This window comes from Alligator mississippiensis, chromosome 3, assembly GCF_030867095.1.
Source record: "Alligator mississippiensis isolate rAllMis1 chromosome 3, rAllMis1, whole genome shotgun sequence".
NCBI lineage: Eukaryota > Metazoa > Chordata > Crocodylia > Alligatoridae > Alligator > Alligator mississippiensis.
The window spans coordinates 162,763,731-162,786,144 of NC_081826.1; the positions used below are offsets into that span (position 1 = coordinate 162,763,731).

General features: G+C 46.2%; 1 protein-coding gene across 3 annotated transcripts; it reads left to right on the forward strand.

The window, feature by feature from the left end:
* Positions 1–883: 883 nt before the first annotated feature.
* PGAP4 (post-GPI attachment to proteins GalNAc transferase 4) lies at positions 884–20,523 on the forward strand. 3 transcript variants are annotated; one of them, XM_014596191.3, is made up of 3 exons: positions 884–1,237; positions 5,104–5,446; positions 17,004–20,523. In XM_014596191.3, the coding sequence occupies exon 3, from the start codon at positions 17,129–17,131 to the stop codon at positions 18,314–18,316; it is 1,188 nt and encodes a 395-aa protein (XP_014451677.1). In that variant the 5' UTR covers positions 884–1,237; positions 5,104–5,446; positions 17,004–17,128; the 3' UTR covers positions 18,317–20,523. The 3 variants fall into 3 exon arrangements, with proteins under 3 accessions (XP_014451677.1, XP_019346290.1, XP_006268813.1); XM_019490745.2 differs by lacking the exon at positions 5,104–5,446; XM_006268751.4 differs by lacking the exons at positions 884–1,237; positions 5,104–5,446 and adding an exon at positions 15,869–16,833.
* The last annotated feature ends 1,891 nt before the right edge of the window (positions 20,524–22,414 follow it).

A 22,414-nucleotide genomic window follows, 5' to 3' on the forward strand; every position in this document is an offset into this window, starting at 1 on the left:
AAACAACATTGTACAAAGCATATAATATGTACTAAAGATGGGGTACTAAAAGTGACAGAATTCTCCTAGCAACAGAGGCTGAAAAGTATCATGAAGAAACGTGTACCCAAATATCTGAGCTGACTCATTTGTTTTGCAGGCACTCAAACACTCTGCAGACATGTCCTCAGAGTGAGAGAATTAGAGAAGCACATGAAATACGGCAAAATAGAACATTATTTGCAGAATTAAGTAATATGGCCATAGGATTAAAATGACATCTGTGTCTAGTTATCTGAATAGTTATTCACCTAACTCATAAGAACAAGAGAAAGATTCAATACAAATAAGGAACAAAGGGAGGTGGGGAAGGATCTGATGTCTTGTCTCTCTATTTATGTTAGCTGGCATTGGTTCAGGCCCCGAGCGTTCATTTCCAGCTCTCTAATGGGCAAAGAGACTATAGATGAGGCAGCAGGTTTGCCTGCTGGATGGAAGAGCACATACCAACTGCTGAAACTTCCTTAGCCTGACGAAGGGTTTTTGAACCCGGAAGCTTGCTTAATAACTATTTTCCAACTATTTGGGTTGGTCTAATAAAAGATATCAGATTCACCCAAGGAACCTTGTCTGCCTATGTCCTTAGACCAACACGGCTACAACCTACACCCCTGCAAGGTGGAGGAACAAGCTTTTCAGCATACCTGAGGAACGGTCAACTTACATGTAAACTAGCGAAGGTAGGAAGAAAGCGAAGGGGTTGGGTATAGCCTCTGGTATTACTGCCAGAACAGGGAATTGACACACACTCCAGCAGTGAAGGGGTTAACAAATTGTTAGTCCCTAGTGAAACAGTTGTGAATCACAGCACAAACTAGGGGATTCAGCTATGCTAACAGCTCAGCACACAGGGTTATAGTAACCTTTGTTCTGGGTTGATTTTTTTGTTCTCTTGTATTCCTGGTCTGTCACTCCTTCTCTCTGCCTGTCGGTTTCCTCTGGCCCTGACCATCTCTGGTTTGTGTGGTCACATGATTGAGCTTAGATGCCTTTAATCCCACCCTCATGGAGAGGGGGGGAAGGAAACTGCAGGAGAGATGTGAGCGACAAGCAGAGCTGCCAGGATTTTCCTTAATGGAGGCAAGAAGCCAGGATGGTGAAACCTTGCAATTTCAAGGAGCACTGGGAAGGGAAGAGAAGACACGCAGGAATGACGGGCTGCTTGGGTCCCAGGAGAACTGGTGCTGATAGGAAAAGGGTAATTCTCTGTATACTCTATTGTCCACCTGGTTTCTCCACTGGCTTTTAGTGTTGGCTTTTGCTGTGAAAGCTGGCTTGATTTCATCTGTTTTCTGTAAGCGGTGTGCGGAGGCTTAGTATACCAAGGGGGGCATCTGGAGGAATGCATGTTTTTGTCCTGCACAGTCCCTTTTGGGGGAGAAAAAGAGTAAACGGGGAGTAGGAAACTTAATGACAGTGCAGATCTGTTATCTTTGAACCAATCTATAGAGGGTTTGGAAAGGAGCTGGTGTTAGCCCTGGCCATGGTGCGAGATTGGGAGGGAGGAAACACAAATTGTGCTGGGTGTTTAGTACTTGCTAGAAGCGGGGTAGAAAGGAGGGGAAATGGGTGGTGGTTAGACTCTGTCCTTGGGAACAGGGAGGAAAAAATGAAAGGAAACCCTGGAACCTGGAAAGACCAGATTACTCTAGACATTTAAATAGAGTCTCTGGCACAGCCTCAGGGAACAAACAGAGCCTGTACAACATCCATATAAGGCAGCTGTGGGCATCTGACCAATATTTGATTCTCCATTTCCTTGCCAAGCCTGCAGGGAGGGAAGGATCAATTTAACCAGTGCCCCTTCTTCTCATCCCCAGGGTAACTACCATTAATCCCAGTCAGTGCCACTTTGAGGGTCACATTATATTCTCCAGCAACCCTCCCAAAGGAGAAGAAAGTCACTAAAACACCCCACAGGGGAGCAGCATGTGCCATTTAAGTCATGGATCACATAAGAAATTAACAACCATTTTGACTGCCTGATACAGTGCACAGCATATGCTGTTAATGATAATACTGATAATAATAATCTGCATCTGTGGTGGCTTTGCAGCTTGGTTTACTAGTTCATCCAGTCTCTCCTCCTCCTATAGACCCTGGGAAAAAAGTTTCATGCATGATCTGCATTATATATGAACTGTCATATAGGCACAGTGTATGAACAAGCACTGGCTGGTAGGGCAGAAGAAACAACCATAACCCTTCACCAAATGGCAAAATGCTGTTGTTTTGCTGGTCCCAAAATAGGGTGCGTGGGGTGTGTGCGCACATGTTTGTGGAGTGACATATATACCATATTTACTCAAATATAAGATGACCCTGATTATAAGATGACCCCCCCCCCAATTAGATTCTGTATATGGACAACTTATCCATTTGTTATCATTTTCCAAATACAGAACCTAATTATTGGAGGTTTGCCTTGAATTTGTCCCCGTCCCACTGCTACAGCAGGGAAAATAAATCTGGATGATCAGAGAACACCCCCCTCCCCAACTTCTTCATCCTGCAGCCCCTCTCTCCCCCCTCCCCCTAACTATAAGACCTGGTCTCCTTGAGCAAACAAAATAAGAAGCAAATCTGAAAACACTGACCAAGAAATAAACATATCCATAGTAACTTGCATATAGGGAAATGAGTACAGGTACCCATAGCAGTATTGCCAACCTCACCATGTAAAATCATAAGACAAACTCTTAAAAATCAAGAGATTTGGAATGTAAATCATGAAATGCTATTTTTGAACTGTGTATGTGGGGGGGGTGATTATTTGTGAAGGTGTGGGGGGCTGTGGGTGTGTGTGGGGGTGGGTTGGAGCCTAGAGAGTGGGGGGTCCCCACATACCCTGGCAGGATTCAGGGTACTGTGAGTCAGGAGTGAGGAGAAGCAGCAGGGCTGGGGGGGCTGTGGCTTGGAAGTGAGCGGCAGGCACACACACAGACAGCCGCCCACAGCTCTGTTGCATGACTCACCCTGATCCCGGGGCCCCATTTACTCCAGTCCCTGCCCCACTCCCTCTGTCACTGTGGGGGCCTCGATCTACCTCCTCCGCCCCTCATCCCTTCCCTCTTCCCCTGCCCCTTCCCCTCCACAGACTTACCAGGATGGCACTCTCTATACACACCAAAAGAAAATATCTGGAGATTTGATCTCTCTATTGAGTCAGAGTTAATTTGACTTGGAAATCAGGAGTCTCAGGATTTTTTCATGAGAGCTGGCATTATTGCTATCATGTTAGCTTATCCAGAATTGACGCAGTTTATCTCTTCTGAAACTGCTATAAGTATTTTTTAGCACATGTATTCCAAAAACACACACATACCTATACCTTTACAGTTGTCTCATGACCAACCCAGTTCACTTAACAGTTCATAACACACACACAGTTTATCATCATCACCCCTGTTACAGTACCACAAATGCATTCCCATCACCATCTCCTTTTCCCATCACAATCACTCATTGCCCCTTCCCTTCCCCTTCCCACACCCCACACCTTCCTCCCAACTCTTCTGTTTCTTGCCCCAGTCCTTTCACTTGTTGTTGTTGTCATTATTGTCATCATTCTCTCCAGTGGTTTTGTTTTTGAACAGTTTGTGCCAGTCTTTTCTCTTCCATTTGTCCTCCGTCTTCTCCCTACTGTCTTCTACTGCCTTTCTATAGTACAACTGCATCTCATTCACTCCCATTCTGTTGCAATCCTCAACTGGGAGGTTCATGTATCTGTGCATAAGCATATTCCTGGTCTTCCATAGGGAATTCCTGAAGCAGAAGATGAACAGGTCGAAGCAGGCTGCTGGGGTCCCTTGCTGCTTGATCAGGTGGCCAAACAGCACCGCCTCTCTGGTCAGGGTCTTGACCCCTGTCACTATCACGAGGATTCATAGATTCATAGATGTTAGGGTCGGAAGGGACTTCAATAGATCATCGAGTCCGACCCCCTGCATAGACAGGAAAGAGCGCTGGGTTTAGATGACCCCAGCTAGATGCCTATCTAACCTCCTCTTGAAGACCCTAAGGGTAGGGAAGAGCACCACCTCTCTTGGGAGCCCGTTCTAGACCTTGGCTACTCTAACTGTGAAGAAGTTCTTCCTAATGAGGAAGTATGATTACTCTCTACCACCCTCCCCCAGTGTATGGGTAGTTCTAGAGGAGGTGGTCAATTGTTTCCTCCTTCTACTGACGAGTTTGCCTGGGGCAGTTCAATGGGCCCCTCTTTGTGTCTTAACCACACAGGGAGTGCTCAGTGATCTACCTGCCAGTTTACATCCCCGTGCTCCTTCTGCAGGTCCTTGTGGAAGATTCACTAGGTAGTATGTCCATGAGCAACAGTCTGTCCCTTGCCCTTACTACCTCCTGCATCTTGCACTGGTTTTGTCATGGTCACCAGGGCCTTGCAGTGTAACTCGTATCTGCTCCAGGACCTCATAGAACTATGGCAGTTCCATAGTCCACAGGTACATGTTGGACATTGTGTATACCCACCAACATCCATTAGCCCAAAACCAAAAGACCTATGATTTACCATATACCTCATTGGGCTGGGCCCCACCAGAGACAGCAGAGTTTCAAGTCACGGTGACCCCACAGCTCAGCACTGTTCACTATGTGTGTGTACTCCAGATACCAACCCTCGCCACAAAAGGTCCATGTGCTAATTAGCTCCCCCATTCATGACTGGAACAAGGTGTTCTTGTGATGATTCCTGGGATTCTCCAAAAATGTATATGCCATTGAGGTGCAAGGCAAACTGGTTTGGCTCCACCTCATGGAGGATGGAGCTACACTAATTATGCGACAGGCTAAGACAGGGAGCAACAGAGGGATTCTGGGTAATCTGTTTGGGGCCTTGTTCAGTGATGTTTGCCAAATATTTAAGACTTGTAAAAAATAGGAATAATTGGAAAAGGGAAAGAAAGGGGCAGAGCAGCTGTAGGAGTGTGCAAAGGAGTGAGAGGAAGTAAACAGAACCCCCAGGGTGCCGTATGTGCCAGGCAGGGGAGACTAAGGGCAGAAGATCAGCCGGCAGAGAGGGAAAGTGAAAGTAAACAGAATTTACAGTGTGTGCAGATGGCGAGGCTGAAACTGGAAACTGGAGGGGAGGAGAAGCGATCACAACAACACTTCCGGAGCAGCCTCTCACTCTGGATTGGAGAAGGGGAGCTGCTAGGAGGTATTTCTGGCCCCAGAGAAGGGCAGAAGGTTCAATTCCCTGCAAGCCGCTGAGAGGAGTGGCTGAGCGTTCCTGCAAGAAGGTATTGCTGATCCTACCAGAGAAACACTGCAGGAGTGACCAAAAGAAGGAGGCAGGTGGAGACTGGCCTGCACAAGGATTCTGATAAGTCCTGGAGCACAGTGATGGCTGAGGATCTGGGAGACAAGCAAGGAAGACTGCTTTTCTCAGGTTAGAGCCTCCCTGATGTGGCTTTGCTGTGCTTGGGAGGGAGATCCTACTGGGACTGTGTGTGCTCACTAGTAGACCAGAGCAGGTCTGTGCTGAGCAGCAATTGGATTGACTGGCTTTGTTCTTTTTGATATGAGAGATTGATCCCCAGGTGAAGGGAACATAGACTGATTCCAAGGAGAGACTGAAAACTATTGCGTTTGGAGTATTTGAGCCCACGCTAAGGCAATCCCCTGGAGGGGGTGGGTGCCAGACTAAGACTACAGTCATCCAGGTGGCTGAGAGCTGAGCATTAAACCATCATGCAGCATCAAAATCCGGCTTCAGAGAACTTTGAATTTCATCTGGAGTGGCTAGGGTGGGGGTAAAGGGGAGGTTAGAGCCCCACAGAAGAAGACAAATATCGACACCTGAAGGATCACCTCAGGGTATTGCCTCCTAGTAATATAGTGTCATCAAAGTCATGGCAGGAAAGAAAAACATAAGATCAAGTTCCTGGCAGACTGGGTGATCCGAGGTTGAGGTCCATCCTGTCACTGCCTGTAGGTAAACGAGCTCTTGGCAGTGGCAATAAGCCCTTTAATACCTACAGTCATCACAGAGTGAAGAGGAAGTTGAAATATATTTTATGTGGCTCACCATGACTTCATCCTGGCAGGGAAGACACCATGATGATGGTGTTGGTGCAGAGGGTTTTACTGCACCAGGAAGCGGTGATGTCCTTCTTCCCAACCTTGAATAATTTGGTATAGTTGAGGGAGGAGACCTGTCCAATGCACTGAAGGCAGGCACCCCTACAAGAGTCTACTATAGCCTCCCAGTGGAAGGATCTCTACTATCCATTATATGGCACTGGGGGATTGCTCTTGGGTTTTCCCTCTAGCTTGCTACTTTGGCCTTTTGGCTAGGGGCAACTGATATTATGGGGCCTCTGAACTCCAAGGCCTCCAGGCTTCTGGCTTGTACATAGGATGCCTGCCATAGATTTGGGAGTATCTGAAGCCCCAGACTGACAAGTCTGGGATGTAGGATATTTGTTGGTGGTAGTACCACACAGACCTGAATGACTGGGCTCTGCTCATTAGATGGAATTCAGAACTGATTTGGCTGCTGTGGCTTGAGACATGAAATTAAAAAAAAATGTGATTAGGTTCCCATCAGCATTTTTACACCAGGGGAGAGTGCCAGAGCTTGTGCTAGCCTTTTTGAATTCTGGCTTTGTATTGTAGTATCTCCAGGCTCACTGCTCATTGCCTCCTTTTTTTTAAGAGGGATCATTTTTTATTATGACTAAAACTGCCTACCTCTCAGCATGGAGAGGACATTCAGACTAGAGACTCTAGTCTGAATGTCCTGCTTACCATCTACTACAATAGATACATTTTGATTGTGGTGATAAACTGTCCCTGCCTACAGTTTCAGATTTACCAGCAAAGGCCTTTGCTCACAAAAGAATACATTTACCTGAGGCTGTTTTTTTGCGTTACAGTGCAAAGGTGGTCAATACACAGTACTTCCTGAATGGTGCACAGCTGTCCTTTATTTCTGCTTGTTCTTTCCCTATTTTTGCTTGCATCCTAAAATCAGATGCTTGAAACAGGGGTCCAGGGAGCTGAAGTTTTGTGCACACAGCTATTTCAGAGGCTGTGCTCATGACCATTTGGCTATTGACAAAGGACTTGTCTGCATAGGGAAATAGATTGGAACAGCTACTGCAGAATAAGATGTTCCAAAACAACTGTTCTGGAATAGCATCTTTTATCGGCATTCTGATTCCAGAACAAGACTGCTTCTTTCTGATTTTATCTGCTTAAGCCAAATAGTAAAATGGTGTTCTTGTTCTGGAATAAAAATTTCTCCCAGGGAACTCTTCGGCAATAGGTTTTCAGATTCATTGTCCCATGTAGGCATAAATGGCCACTGCACAGGATGAGAAGGGCAGCCTGACTTGCTATAAATCTGGATAAGATACCTCCCTGCCTACCTTTCCCTTTAAACTCTTCAGGACAAGAACCATCTATCTTATTTCTTACTATATTGAAGTACTATGCCTAAAACAATGGGGCCCTGAGCAAAAATCATTCATATTAATACTAGCTCCTCCTCCTTCCAGGGATCTGAAGCATGCATATGCCTAAAATTCCAGTAGCATAGAGGAAGTGATTATGGTGGCAGCCGGTGCTGAAAACAGGATATGTTCAAGGCATGTCTTGTAAGACAAAACTTGCAATGTTTTTTGCAAAACCAGACCAGCACCTTTTTTCTAGACTTTGGGGACTTTCTTGCCGACTTCTGAGGGAAAGTTCTGGTCATTATTCACATACAAACTATTTGTTTTCTTTTTGCAGAACAGAGTGAAATGACTGCATGGTTTATTTTAGAACCAAGAAGTAGCTTTTGTGATTATCCTGCAAAAATCTCACTTCCCAGTTTCCATGTGAGTGAACCACCTTGGAGGTGAAAAGCACACCTTTCTTCCAGGCATTCACATGAATCTTAGAACTGGCAGTATGATTTAGTAATAATATGAGTGTTTTTCCCTTGGAACCTGCTTAGGGCAATAAGGGATGAGGAGTTGGGAAGTAGATGGGGAGCACAACTAGAGCTTTGGTACCACCCCTCTATGTCCTAAGTCAGCAAGAATGAGCCACTCTGGAGGATTGTTATCTGCTGTTAGCCATGTGCACTAGCAGAAAACTTTATTCTGGCACCAAGGTAGGAGCCAAAGAGAGAACTGCAAGTCATAGGGAACGTCTATACGAGACGCTAACTACACAGTAGTCTAATACTGCACAGTAGTGCATCACAGCATGGCCAGTGCTAATATACTACTGTGCAGTATTATTAGGCTACTGCACAGTAACATCACTAAAAAGGTGTTTGCTGGTGCTACTAAACAGTAACTCTGGTTATTGTGCATTTATTTAGTACTTGATTATACAAGTACTAAATTAAATGCACAGTAACCACTGTGCTTTAATGAACATGTAGAAGTGCCCGTAGTGTAGTGTAGTATAGTGCCTGGCCTGCTCTTGAGTTTGTATAGCTGTAGATGGGGCTGCCTAGGTAACAATCTAATGCAAATAATCTAGTTTAACTACTGACTGCTGACCGTGGGCGACTGGTGCCTCCTGACTCTGAGGAGTCCCCCCGCCAGCCAAGGGCTGCCAAAAAAAACAGAAGTGCAGCCGGCACTTCTTGGGGGGGAGGGCACCAGCTGGTGCTCCCCACTCCCCAGCCAGCTAGGGCCAATTTCAGGGGGGGCACGTGCCCCACGCATTGCCTATGTCACTGACTTTCCTTTATTTCACCTGCTTGATACTGCGTTTCAACTTCCTCTTCAAATTCCGGAAAACAAAGCACAATTCTTCTCTGTTTACCTCTTTTCAATGGTCTCTCCTGGGAAACAGCCAAAGAAGATTAAGCAAAGGTTCTCCTATGTTGCCATGAGTCAGCCTGGCTACTTGTTGGCTCAAGCAGGGTGTCAGCCATGTTCTATGTCAGCAGAGCAACCATTTTCCACGCTGATAGAAGTGGAAGGTGACAGAACTGTTTGACACCTAGAAGGTCTACCAGGTCCGCCAGGTAACATGCTGCTGCATTGGGCATTTCATTTTAGAAGTTTAAAATGAACAATGAATGTATTTTTTTTCTAGAGAGATCAGCTCCCACCTGGGCACCCATATGTGGTGGTCAGGCTTTTCCAAATATGTGCAGTTGCCAGCAAACCTCCCTGTCGTCCACCCTGCACACCTCCCTGCAAACCTCCCTTTATAGATCTGTGGTGTATCAATGCTTTGAATACTGTGTGCCATTTTGGTCCTCCCCTCCCCCAACCTCAGAAGGGGTACAGAAGAACTAGAAACTGTACTAGAAACTAGAAAAGGGCAACAAAGGTGATCAAGCATATGGAGGGGCTTCCATATGAGGAGAGACTAAATAGGCTTGGATTTTTCAGCTTAGAAAAAGAGGTACTTGGAGTGGGTGTGATAAAGGTTTACAAAATACTGAATGGCACAGAGAAAGTAAATCGAAACATTCGCTATCTCCCAGAATACTAGAACTAAGGGACATAACATGAGACTATTAGATAGTAGGTTTAAAACTAACAGAGAATATTTTTTCACATGGCATGTAATTAAGTTGGAGAACTCACAATCCACAAGATGTTTCGGAAGCTGGTAGTTTCACCCACTTCAAAAGGGGATTGGTCAAATTCAGGGAGGAAAAGTCCATCAGTACATGTTGAACATGACAGCTAGGAGTGCAGCCTCCAAATCAGAGCTTCCCAAACCTCTAAATACTGGAAGCTGCATGTCTGAAAGGAGCAGGGCTTGGAAGATTCTGGACATGTCCTGTTCACCTTTTTTCCTCAGCATCCACACTGTGCCACTGTGTGAGACAAGTGTATTTGTTGGGCAGTGACTCTGGACCTAGGCCCACTAAGAATGACAAGGCCCTGTCAATGGCTAGAAGAATGCAAAAACACAACTTTTGGGGGGATTTAACTGCTTGCCTGGCTTCCTTTAAATCACTACCCCAAAAATGCTGTCCAATTGCCAAGTTCTTGTAAATCTAGCAAAGCACAACAACTAATTCCTTGGAACGACAAGTGACAAAACAGGAACAGGAGTGACTGGGAGGTTAATAACCAAGATACTAAAGGAAGACACTGAGCAGATGCTCAAAGACATCCAAGGAGCCATTCAACACTTCCTAGTAAAACTTTGCTTGGAGACATGCACAGACAAGGGCCAGAAAGATAGCTGTGCAGTTACCTGGGTCCTCTTTAGGTAGCTTGTGCTTCCTGGTTAGGTAATTGGACAGCTTGGCCTAGGCCAGGAGGAGATAGACCAGAAGGTCCCCAAGTTTCATGGGGCTATGGATGCAGTGTTTATAAATTAAAAGGTGTGAGGGAAAGTGCAGTCAGAACCTCAAAAAGAGGTTCTTGAGGAGGTCAGATAGGGCATGCAGGTGCAGGGTCCCTCTTTGCTGCAGAAGATGCAGATGTTGGGGGAGTGTGTGACCTGTGCCCTGCATATTCTGGGGCTGAGGACTCTGTGCAGGAGCTGCCCAACTATAACCCCAGTTACCCCTGGGGCTAAGGTGGAGGACAAGCTAGTCGACCAGGGCTCCCTGTCCTGCCATTTGGTATCTGGGTGGACACAAAGGCATGGTAGTGAATGGTGTAGAACACAGGTATTTACAGGAAACAATGAGGCACCATCTGGAAACAGACAGGTTTGATGTCCTCTGATGGTACAGGGAGAGTGCCTGGGGGCAATGTAGGGGGAGGGGGAAGTGATGAGGCCAGAGGGCTGGCGGTTATGGGCAAGTAGAGGCTGCACTCTCATAGGCTGTTCAATATATACAAGGGATGTTGGTGGTAGGGCAGCGTTGACTGACTAGGGTATGCAGTAGGGAGCACCCAGGTAGATAGCTCCATGTGCTGGGCAAGTTCAGAGGAATCTGCTCACCCCTCACCTGACAAAGACTAGGAGGTCTCCAATATGAGTGGTCTTGGCCAGGTCCAGTGTGTGAGTTGGGATTCTGGGCTAGATGGACCTATGAACTGACCCAATAAATAGCAATCCTTATTTTCTTATGTAGGCTTTTATGAAAATCTCCACCCCTCCCCAACTCATCTCCAGCTTGTTGGAATTTAAGATAGGAGATGCTATACCAAATCAAATGGTTTGTTTAGGGTCAAACTGGTTGGATTCTGCTGCTTTAGAGCAGTGGTTCTCAACCTTTTTTGTACCAGGACCCATTTGTAAACACGGATGACCAGTCCTGACCCACAGGGGCCCTGCCAGTGCCCCTCACTCCTGACTCACAGCTCCCTGACCCTGCTGATGCCCCTCACTCTGAAGCCACGGACCCCAAGTCCTGTCGGTGCCCCTCACTCCCGACCCACGGTCCCCTGCTCCCTAGGCCATGGTGGTGCCCCTCATACCCAACCCACAGCCCCCTGCTCTCCTCAGCCCTGCTGGAGGGAATCCCTGTGTGGCTCGGGCTGGAGCACAGTGGCTGCAGTGGCTCCGGATCATGTGGGCAGCAGTGGAGGGAGTCCAGCCATGGCATGGGCTGGAAGGAGGAAGAGAGGAGGCCTGTGGCACCCCACCTACCCTGGACCGAGGCTCCTGTTCTGTGCTAGGCAGCCTGGTCTCAGCCCCATCCACCCCACAAGCAGCATGTCCTGGCCACCCAAACCCTGCGAGTATGGGCACCAGCCCTGGAGCTGTTGGCCCAGCCACGCAGCTCCCCACTGCCCCCAAAGGACCCCCCTGCCCCTTCCCCCACTGGACAGGCAGGTGCCTTCCCTCCACCCCCCTCACCCCTGCCCTGACACAGCCTTGGCGCCGGGTCATCTTTCCGCAGTGCCAGCAGGCACCCCCCCCCCCCCCCCACACACACCCATAGAGTCCCCAAGCCCTGGACCTCCAACCCCCACTCCCCATACACTTACCCGCATCCAACTGCAGGGGCTGCTCCCATAACCCTGCCTGGCTGCATGCCAGCCACAAGTGTGTGCGGCCAGATGCACATGTGCCCACTGCTTCCAACTGCCCCAAGCAGCTCTTTACAGGCTGGAATGCTGCTAGCCTGCAAGGGGAAACCTATGCTTTCCTGTGTTTTTCTGGGACTTGCTCACAACCCTCACAAATATTCTCGCGAACCACAGGTTGAGAAACACTGCTTTAGAGCAGGGGTAGCCAACCTGTAGCATGCATGCCACAAGTGGTATGGACAGCCTGTGTGTGTGGTACACAACAGACTGGGGAGGAGATGGGGAGCAAAAAGCAAAGCAGCAGATCAGACAGGGAGCAAGCACAGGGCAGGGAGCAGAAAGCAGAGCAGATTAGGCAGGGAAAGGCAATTGGAGTGGTACTTGGAGAGGGTGCAGCGCTTAATATGTGGCATGTCTGCCGAAAAGGTTGGCCTTCATTATTTTAGTGGAAGAGGAAACCTGTACATTACAACTGGTGTGGAGTTATATATTAACTCGATAAAGAATTCAGAGACTCCTCGCTTTTTACAGTTTTATTAAATTCTAGCAGAATATGCAGGTTCTAATACAATTTTGGGGGTTAATTCAGTGGGATTTAACTGCTTGCCTGGCTTGCTTGAAATCACCACCCCAAAAATACTATCTAGTTGCCAAGCTCTTCTAAATCTAGCAAAGCAGGTAGGCCATTAGGGTTTCTAGTCCCTCATCCTGCAATTGCATCTTTTGTGAGCTTGCCTAGTGCTGGAGGCTAAGTGTACTGAGGTTCTGCCCACATTAGATGCATTTTTAGGATCAGGGCACTTGTCACATTTGCCAGCTACTTGTGTAGGCACAAACCTAAAGTCACAGCTTATTGATAATTAATGGTGAGTGCCTGAAGTAAGGACCCAGAGCCACAACTGCTGCGCTTTAATTTTATCAGTAAACATTTACTTAGCAAGTGCCCTTCAATCCTGAAGTTCCACGTATAGTTTATGTAAAGGAGCACTCGCTCCAGACACACAGTCAATTGTAGGTTGGATTTCTAAGCTTAGTGACTTAGCCTAGTGCAATCATGCAAGGTACAATTGAATAGTATTAATCTAGATTGCAGCCTTACCTTACAAGCCAGTTTCAGAAAGCCTGGACTGTGCCCTGTACCCCATTTGTCCTCCATTGTGTGACCACATAAAGGCTTTCCTGAATCTCACATCTCCACTTACAGGAATGCAGAGGTTTATTCCAGTTACTTCTCCTTGGAAACAAATGAGTAAAGTGGAGCTTGGAGTAGTTGCATCATAAGCCTGCCTAGTGAGTCACCAATACAGGAAAGAATATGCTGCCTCTTGAAGATGAAATGGTCCGTGTATTTCTTCCCCCTCCCTTTCCAAACACAAGCACAGTCCTGAGAGAAAATTCCAGTAGGGTAACATAGAAACCCCTTGTGTCACTGGGGAGCTGATGGATATGCATAGTGAATTTGATATGTATGCAAATAAAATTCCTCTGGAAGGACGCAGCATCATTTGGCTGATGGCCTTATAAAAGCAAAAGAGCTGGAAACAACTTTACATTAAAGCTGTGCTTATAACTACATATAAATAGCTGATAAGCTGAAATTGGGATAGTGCTCCATAGATAGCACTCTCTGTAAGAGTAGTTTCAAGTGGAAACTTATACCTTTTCAATAAAATATGTAGCATGGCACAAGAAATATTGTTTAGAAAAGAAGTGTAAAATATAATCGTGTCACGGAGAATTACTTTTTTGGAGAGTACACCCACAATCCATTTCAACTATATAAGTAAAATCTTAAGCAGGAATAAAGAACCAATTGGCAAAATTTCTGAAAAACCTGGGTAATACCAAAATATGAAGCATCTTGATAACAAGCACAGGGCTTGAATGGAAAAGACCTAAACTTGGGACTGGATTTAAACTCCAAACCTGACAGAATACAAACACTGTGAGGTTCAAAAAAAAAAAAAAAAATGGATCTAGATTTCCAACTTTGAGGTCTCCACATGTTCTGTCTGTTATAAAGGTGATGGAACCAGGACAGTCAGATCAGGACTACACAGGACTTTAGGTCACTTTCATGCTCCTCGAGATGGTCAGGCTATTTCTTTGCATAAATTAGAGCAGCTGGCTGCAGTTACCTCCAAAAAGCTGTTCTGGCAATGGGGATTGCTGGGACTTAGCATCATCTTTTGTCTGCGCTGACAGTGGTGAATTGTACAGGAGGGGATGCTCTAGTAGTGGTTGCATATCGCCTAAGCAGTCCTCTAAACTGAAGGAGCACCCTGCAGTAGTCCTTGTTTTTAGGGCACACTGTTATTGCCTTTCTGGCTTTGTTTTTTGAGCTGCTCTGGGTGACCTGGGTTCTGCCTTGAATTTGCCATTTGGAGTTGTGGTTTGGGACCGTGCTTCTACTTTAGAACTGTTGTCATCATAGAAGGCATCCTTTACAGAGCTGCGTTACAATTTTTGAGTGCTACATAGAGTAACACAAGCAAGTTCCAATCAAAATCTCTTGACACTCATGACTTGAATCTCACTACCTTTCCTCCTCTGCCTAACTGGGAAACAGACTCCCTGCTTCCAACTTTCATCTAGCAGCATCCCAGTCCCACAAGCAGAAGAGTATTTTCCTTCTTCACCCGTGTGTTTGTCTGTGACCTCCAGTAACTCTTACTTTCCATGCTGCATGAACTGAAAACCCAGTTAAGTAGATGGACAAAACACAACTTTCTAAAAGAGCAGAGATATGATAGAGAATTGTATCTCCACAATCTCATTCTCCAAATCAGATACACCAGGCACAGGGATTGGGAAACAGCACCCTGAGGGTTGGGTCACATGTGTATACAGGGAAGGGTCTCCGGGCACATCTACACATGTATTTTTACATGCATTAGCCTGTTTTAATGCACATGAAAGCACCACAAAAAGTACACTTTCACTTTCATGTCTGTAGCACGACATATCACACATTCAGCTGTTCTCCACACTGCAAGGTAGCAGTGTGCGTGGTGGGGAGGGTTGACCCCAGGATATCCACGCTCAAAACTCTGTAGCAATAGGAAGTAATTGACTGAAAGAGAAGGATGGAGTAGAGAGAGTAATACTTGTTAGAATCAGGAATTTCATCAGTGGTGAAGAGTCCAATAGATAGCCAGTTAGAGGGATGGAAAGCATAAAGAAGAGTCAAACTAGAAATTATAAAAGGAAAATTATACCCAGTAGAGAACTCGATTTAATAGCTAAGTGTTCTAATTTTGTGTAATCTACTTAGACTGAGGCTGGTAGGTGTCGGTTAGTGGCTACCTAGAGAAGGGAGTTGAGAGTTTGTTTACATATATTTAAGAAAGAATCATAAAAGTTCCACTTTTGAATTTGAATATTGTAATGAATACTCTTCATCACAAGTTGGGTAAACTGCTCGGTCAAAATATGCTGATTATATTGCTGCCATCCCTATAATATAGCCCAGAGAAGAACAAAGTTAGGTGAGGGGACTCAGGTTGCTTTTACATAGACCTGAACAGAGGCATTCATTTTTCCTGTGCCTTGGTACCCCATCTGTGAAATGAAGATAATGCTGCCTTCTAGCCACTCTTGATCTGTTTGGGAAGCTCTTTGAGACCAGGTGTGCATATACAGTGGGTCTCTAATCTCAATCAGAGCCCCAAATCTTAGTTATGGATACTGTAATATCAGTAATAGTTCTAATACCCCTTGTGCTCTGAGGAAGCTCTCCAAGTACTTTGTCTGATGAAGTTACTCCAGTAAACTCCATGACTCAGAGAGGCTCTTTGTCACCCAGTAAATGTTTTACTGTGTCTTAGCCAGGGCGTGACCAAACATGATCCTTTTTTTTCCATTGCTTCCTCACTCACAGGTGTCCAAGTTGGGGGGGGGGGGGGGAGGGGGAGGGGCTCTTATCGAAGTCCACCCACCTGTCTTTGGTCTAGCTGCTTGCCTCAGTTTTCTGTATTCAGTCAGTCTCTAGTGGTTATTACCTTATCCAGAAGGTTTCCTCTCTCTCTGTCTCTGCTTTCTCTACTAAAACAGTCTTATCACTTTGGTCAGCTGGCTGAAGCCTGCCACGATATCTTGATGGAACATTCTGCACGCTCATGCTCTCACCTGCCACGACTTGTCATTAAGGGAGAAAAGAAACACCTGGACATGTGGCTTCTGACATTGTTGATCTTGGCATCTGCCTTAGTGTAATGAGGGCTCCACCAACCCCTACATCCTCGCCCGTTCCACGGGGTATTAATTTACAGTCTGCATAGTCAGCCTCACAGCTGGCTAGACACTTCTTAACGTCTCTGGCTCTGACAAATCAATTGCTACCTTGATCCTGGTTATCCTCCACCAGGCTTGGAGCAAACAAGGACCTGACCTGTATTTTACCAGTTTTTCTGACCTATTATCTGGATAGTTGCACCTCACTATCCTGCTGTATCTGGGAGGGATAAAGAAAAAAAAAAAAGAAAAATCCAAACTTTGACTTCTTCCTGCCCTTATAGTCCAGTCTCTACGGTACCTCTTCTCAGACCTGCTATTAAGGTCTTTCTAGGCTGCCATGCAGCAGTTTCAGGTTACCTGAGAGCTGCTTGTTTGGGTTTTCTTCTCTGTCAGCTCCCTCAACAGAGATGTCTCTGAAAACCCTTCCTGATCACTCCCTGTGTGCCTTCAGTTGTCCCTGCCACCCCTCTGGCTGAGTCAGGAACTTCCAGTTCTGGGCGTGTCTCTCTTGTGTGCTCCGGGTCCCTTTTTATATTGGAGCTCGTGTTTCCTCTGCTTCCACTCTGAAAACACAGGAAGAAGAAAGATCCCTGCAAGGCTCTTTGCAGCCTCAGGGCTGGAGCGGCTGCTTGCAAATCTGGTGAGTTAATCTTTCCCCCAGGGTGGCTCTTCTCTTTCCTTATAGCAGGGCACATGGCTCTTTGTGAACTCTAGGGGTTAATGGTCCTATCAGATTGATAGGTCTGGAAGCATCCTCTATGTTACCAGTGGCTTTGGGATGCTTTTAAATGTTTCTCTCTTTCCTTACAGGTTTGGATATATCAGCTGGGCCTGGCTTGCACTGTGCCATCTGTCTTCCTCTCTACGGCAGGTGCTGATAGAATGAACACACTGAGGCGTGAGCACAAAAGAGCTGGACCCCACATCTAGTAGTCATGCTCCAGAAAAGACTGTGGTTCTTTCGCAGGTGGTGCCGTTGTTCTAACCCCCTTGTCCAGCTTCTCACATTGACTGTGGTGACATTTGGTGTGCTGGCTCCTTTGGCTTGTCATCGGCTGATCCATTCCTATTTCTTTTTACGACGCTGGCACCTGAACCCCGTGAGCCAAGAATTCCTGAAGCAGAACCAGGAGGAGGGTCAAGCTGCCCTCCATTACTTTGAGGCCCTGCAGGCTCCAAACTCCTCAGAGATTTCAGGTGCCGAGGCCCTCAGGCCACGCCTGCTGGTCACCATCATCACTGTGCAGAGACGGAATGAATTCCATTACGTCCTGCAAGTGGCATCCCACTTCCACCGCCTCCTCCAGAAGTGCGGGTCTGGCTGCCAGAACTACCGGATCTTCCTCTGTAATGTGGATATGGACCCCAGCAGCCACCAGGATGTCCAGCTGCTGAGCAACTTCTTCACCACAGTCAACCACTACAGAAATGGGGAGGACCCTGAGGCCTCAGTAAACCAATTTGAAAAGGAGAAGCGGGACTATGCCTTCTGCCTGGAGCAGTCATTGCTGGCCTACAAACCAGAATATGTCCTTCTGGTGGAAGATGATGCTGTTCCAGAGGAGGATATATTCCCTGTCCTGCAGCACCTCCTGCTGGTACGACTCCCAAAGCCACACGTCAGAGATGCTCTCTACTTGAAACTTTACCACCCTGAGAGACTTCAGCACTACATCAACCCAGAGCCCATGAGGATCCTGGAGTGGTTTGGGATGGGCATGCTTCTTGGTCCCCTGCTGAGCTTCATGTACTCCTGGGCATTTGGCCGCCCAGCTGTTAGCTGGCTCATTATCTTCTTTTTTTTCTTGTACACTATGGCATTGGCTGAGTTGGTGGGGCGCCACTATCTGCTAGAGCTGCGCCGGCTATCTCCTGCCCTCTACAACCTAGTGCCTGTCACTGAGTGCTGCACACCAGCCATGCTGTTCTCTGCCCCATCTGCCCATCGTGCCTTACGCTACCTGAAGGAACTGTACTGCCACCAGGGCTTTGCCAAGGACATTGCTCTCTACTCCCTGCTGCGCCCCCAGGGTGAGAGGGCCTATGTAGTGGAGCCAAACTTGGTCAGACATGTGGGGATGTTTTCCAGCCTTAGGCTAAATAACAACCCAAAGCTGCTGTGACCCACTGAAAAATGCCTTTAAGGCTGCAACCTACACAAAGCCTTGTTATTTGCCAGAGATACTATATGTGATGCTGGCTTTTGTGCCAGTTACAAGACTACTCAGAACTACCTGTGCCTCCTTATGGAAGGAAAGTATTTTCTTTTTTAAGAAAGTTTACTTAAATATAAACAAATCTATTTAAACTTTTCAATGGTTACCTTAGAATTGAGAGGAAGGAAGGGAAAGGCCCTCAGGGAAAGCGTGGATAGTTTTGCTCCTCTCTAGGACCTCATCCAGCCCATTAAAACACCACACCCTCCTCATTCATACCTCCAAAGGTGGTGGGAATGTCTGCTTCATACATGAGAGAGAGCAGATTCTCCACATAGGCCTTTATCCTTCAACTGGAGGAGCCCAGGGCAGCTTTGTCATTAATTTAAGTGGGGGAAAACCCATAAAACTGGGCTTTGATGTGCTGCCACCTGTTTTCCTTTGGCATGGATTTTACATGCTGGTCCAGTTTGCTTCAGTGGGAGGCTGCAGCATGATCATGCTTTGATGCCTCATTTCATGGCAAGAGAAGTAAAGGAAAGATGCAGCAGGGCATCACTGCACCATTATTTAGTCTCATGGTGCAGTTAGATATAGGTAACAGCCGCAGCTGAGAGATCCAGGAACAGCTGGGTGCAGTCATAAGAGCAAACTTCCACAATGCATCACATTTAAAGGGCCACAATTGAATTGACCTGTTAATTTGCTGTAATATGCTGATCCACCCAATGGTGAGGGGGTGGATGGTTGCCAGAAAGCAGCTGCTTTCTAGCAGAGCTGTGCATTATATATTCAATTAAGAACTAAAAACACACTAGAATTAGGATCCTGGAGATTGGTTAGTAATCCAGACTGGTTACAGAGGATTTTGCACTAGCCTACTGCAAAGTCCACAAAAATTAATGGTGTCTTTTTATTGGACTTCATTGGACTTTACATCAGGGCTGTATGAGTAAACTTGGGTCCAGCTGTGAATGGAATTTGGCTGAACTGTAGTATCATCTTGAAATTATGTGCAAAACCTCAATTTTCCTGATTTCCTCAGTGGGACATATTTTGGAGGGAGGAAGCAGAGAGGAATTCCAATGTAAGTTCTTTTTCTACTCTGTTTGAACCTGAAGCTTATAAACAAAAGAGACCGGGCATGAGCCAATATGGAATGAAACCAAGGAAAAACTACAGCTCCAGTTGCCAGTCCATGATGCTTATTTGATCTGTAATGTATAAGGATAACACAATTAGTCAGAGGAGGTCACTGTGGGTCCTGGCAGATGTTACAAGTATGGTGCAACTAATGTGCTAATCATACCATAAATGAAAGCATGTCACACGTTCAGCCAGTTTATGATACCACAAAATGACAAACCAGCCACAAAGATGTTTTACGTGCAGATTGTCAGCAAGGGGACCAGAACAGCCGGAATTGGATTTGGGCTGTCCAGGGAGTTCTGCAAATGCCAGGTAGGCGGACTGACTCACCACACCTGGCACTAGCAGAGCCACGTGCCTGGCAGACTAATTCAGAGCTACACTGTGTGTGGCTTTCAACTGGCCACTGCACCTAGAGCCAGGGATTGGGATACTAGGTTCCACATGTGCCAGCAAATTTAAAGAGCACCATTGACTGCATCAGCACCACATGATTGGGATCCAATCCCTGATCACCACAATTGCATGTCCTGCAGTGCACAGGTGGCATGGCTAGATGCACAATTGTTGGGATCTGGGATCAGGTTCCAGTGTACTATTAAACTAATTTCAGTCAGGGGCCTAGAACATGGAGCAATGCCAGCTCAGGCAAACATGCTTTTCAATAGAGGATGCATCAGAAACAAAGCAAACAAAAACAATATAAATACCACGTGAAAGTCCCAAAGATCCCATACAGTGATCATGCAGCCTCTACCCAGAAGGGTGGTAAAATCCTGTGTAACTCTGGAATTTGGGTGTCATTGTAAGTATGTTTCACTAAGTGCCTGGGTGTGCAATCAGACATATGACCATCTATGCTGCCTCAAGTCTTGAATATTTCATAAGTGGGGTATTTTCTTCCTTGTACTGTATAAATCCAGAACACACTATTGTACTTTGAGGGTTTAATTCATGCTTGCGCTTGCAAAGAAAACCCCACAGGGTATAAAAGTGCCAGATAATAAAAAGGAACCAAATGCCAATGCATAATTAATAAGTGTTATGTTGTAAGAAGCCACTGTTCATTTCACCACTGTGTTACTTTTTCTTCATGTCCATTATGGGTGCAATGCAAGGCCAAATGAACGTTAGATCAAACTCCTTAAACATGAAACAAAAATAAAAGCCAAAGCTTGTCTGGATTGAAACATTTGGGGGCAGAGGAAGAACTGAAGAATTGGTCCGCTGTATTTTCCTTAATCCAATATGACTTTGAATTTATGATGTTACCCCCAGTACTTAGATTCTATACATGGAAAATGTATAAATGTGTTATAATTTCCCATGTCTAGAATCTAATTATTAGAGGGTCATTTTAAATTCATATCTCCCTCCCCTGCCCCCAGCCACTTGTCCTCCCTTGTCACCCCTTTGCTGGTGCTGCTTACCCAATGCACCCAAACTCTTGCCAGGTGGCAACAGTAGTGGCAGCTCCAGGTCAGAGCCAGAGCTGCATTAGCTCTCCAGCTGCTGAGCAGCCCACCCTCCCTCACCATGCTCTTTTCCCTCTGCACAACACGCTCTGTCAAGCTCCCAACCCCTGCACTGCATGATCTCCTCTGTGTCCCCTCCATACCATGTGCTGTCCGGACAACCCCCTGTGTATCCCCTCCCTGCCCCATGCTCATTTCTCATCTTATACCACAAGGTCTCTTCCCCGTGCTCAGTCCCCCCTGCACCATGCAGACTTCCCCAGGTGAGGGCTGGAGTCAGAAGAGCTGGAGCCACAGCAGTGCTAGCCCTGGCTGGTACTTGAATGCAAGACAGTTTCTTTACCCCCTTGTTGAATGAAGAAAAAAAACCCATTTTGGATAGAAGTAAATAGGGTTTTATCTTGATATTACCTAAAATTGAGTGCAAACTAAGCTGACATTTTCCAAGTGATGCCTTGAGTCTAAAGAGGTTGAGAACCACTGGTCTAGGAGCTTATAGCTATTCGTTGTCAGTGAAAAATAAAGGAAAAAAATGCATGAGGAGGTAAGGAAAGCAGAATCAAAAGGCACAGGGAATGAAAGCAAAGGTTTCATAAATCAAAGCAAAAAAGCAAAAGTTTAATAAATCAATCTTTTTTATAGAAAGTTTGCTCCCCCTAAAAGGTTATATTTTATGTATATAAAAAACTCTGTATCCAGACACATTACCAATGCACTGTCCAGTTCCGACACTCCTAATGGCAATATGTTGACATTGTCCTCCCCTCCTCCAAAAGTATTGAAAGTCTGTGTCCTTCCTCCAAAATATGGAAGCATGGAGACCAATGGTTCTCAACCTTTTTAGTTTTGGGGTACCTTTTGGAAAATGCCAGCTCTTAGTTTTCACTTTGTTTTTTGACTACAGAAAAATGAGTGATTTTTCTAAGAACGCACAAAGACCACACATGGCAACATTCCTATTTGAAATCTCTGGGTTTATCTTGTGAACCATGTCTGCACACAGTACAACAGTGCATGGCAACCTACACTACAAAGGATCTCAAGGCACCCCAGGGAGCTGTGGCACTAGTTGAGAATCACTGAAGTAGACTGTCCAATTGAGCCCCATACAAGATTGACTTATACTCTGCTCAGATAGTTATAATTCAGTTGTATATAATTTATACAACCTGAAAGCAGCCCTTTAAAAAACTATTTGTGCTTCTATTTCCTTTAAAAAACTATTTCCACCCCTGCCAGGCAGACCTGGCTGCCGTCTAGAGTCAGTTTCTCACCCCCACCCGCTTCTTAGCCAGCTGAAGCAGTGACCGTGCTCTGGATAGGGAGTAGAGGGGCGGGGTTAACCCTACTCCCTGAAGCAGACAGCCCAGCCCAGGGCTGCAAAGCATCTTGGGATGCTGGGGGACTGTGAGTTAACTTGAACCAGGAAAGGGTCTGGGAC

Coding starts and splice junctions, on each gene's coding strand:
- PGAP4 (XM_014596191.3), top strand. CDS start 17,129: ATGCTCCAGAAAAGACTGTGGTTCTTTCGCAGGTGGTGCCGTTGTTCT.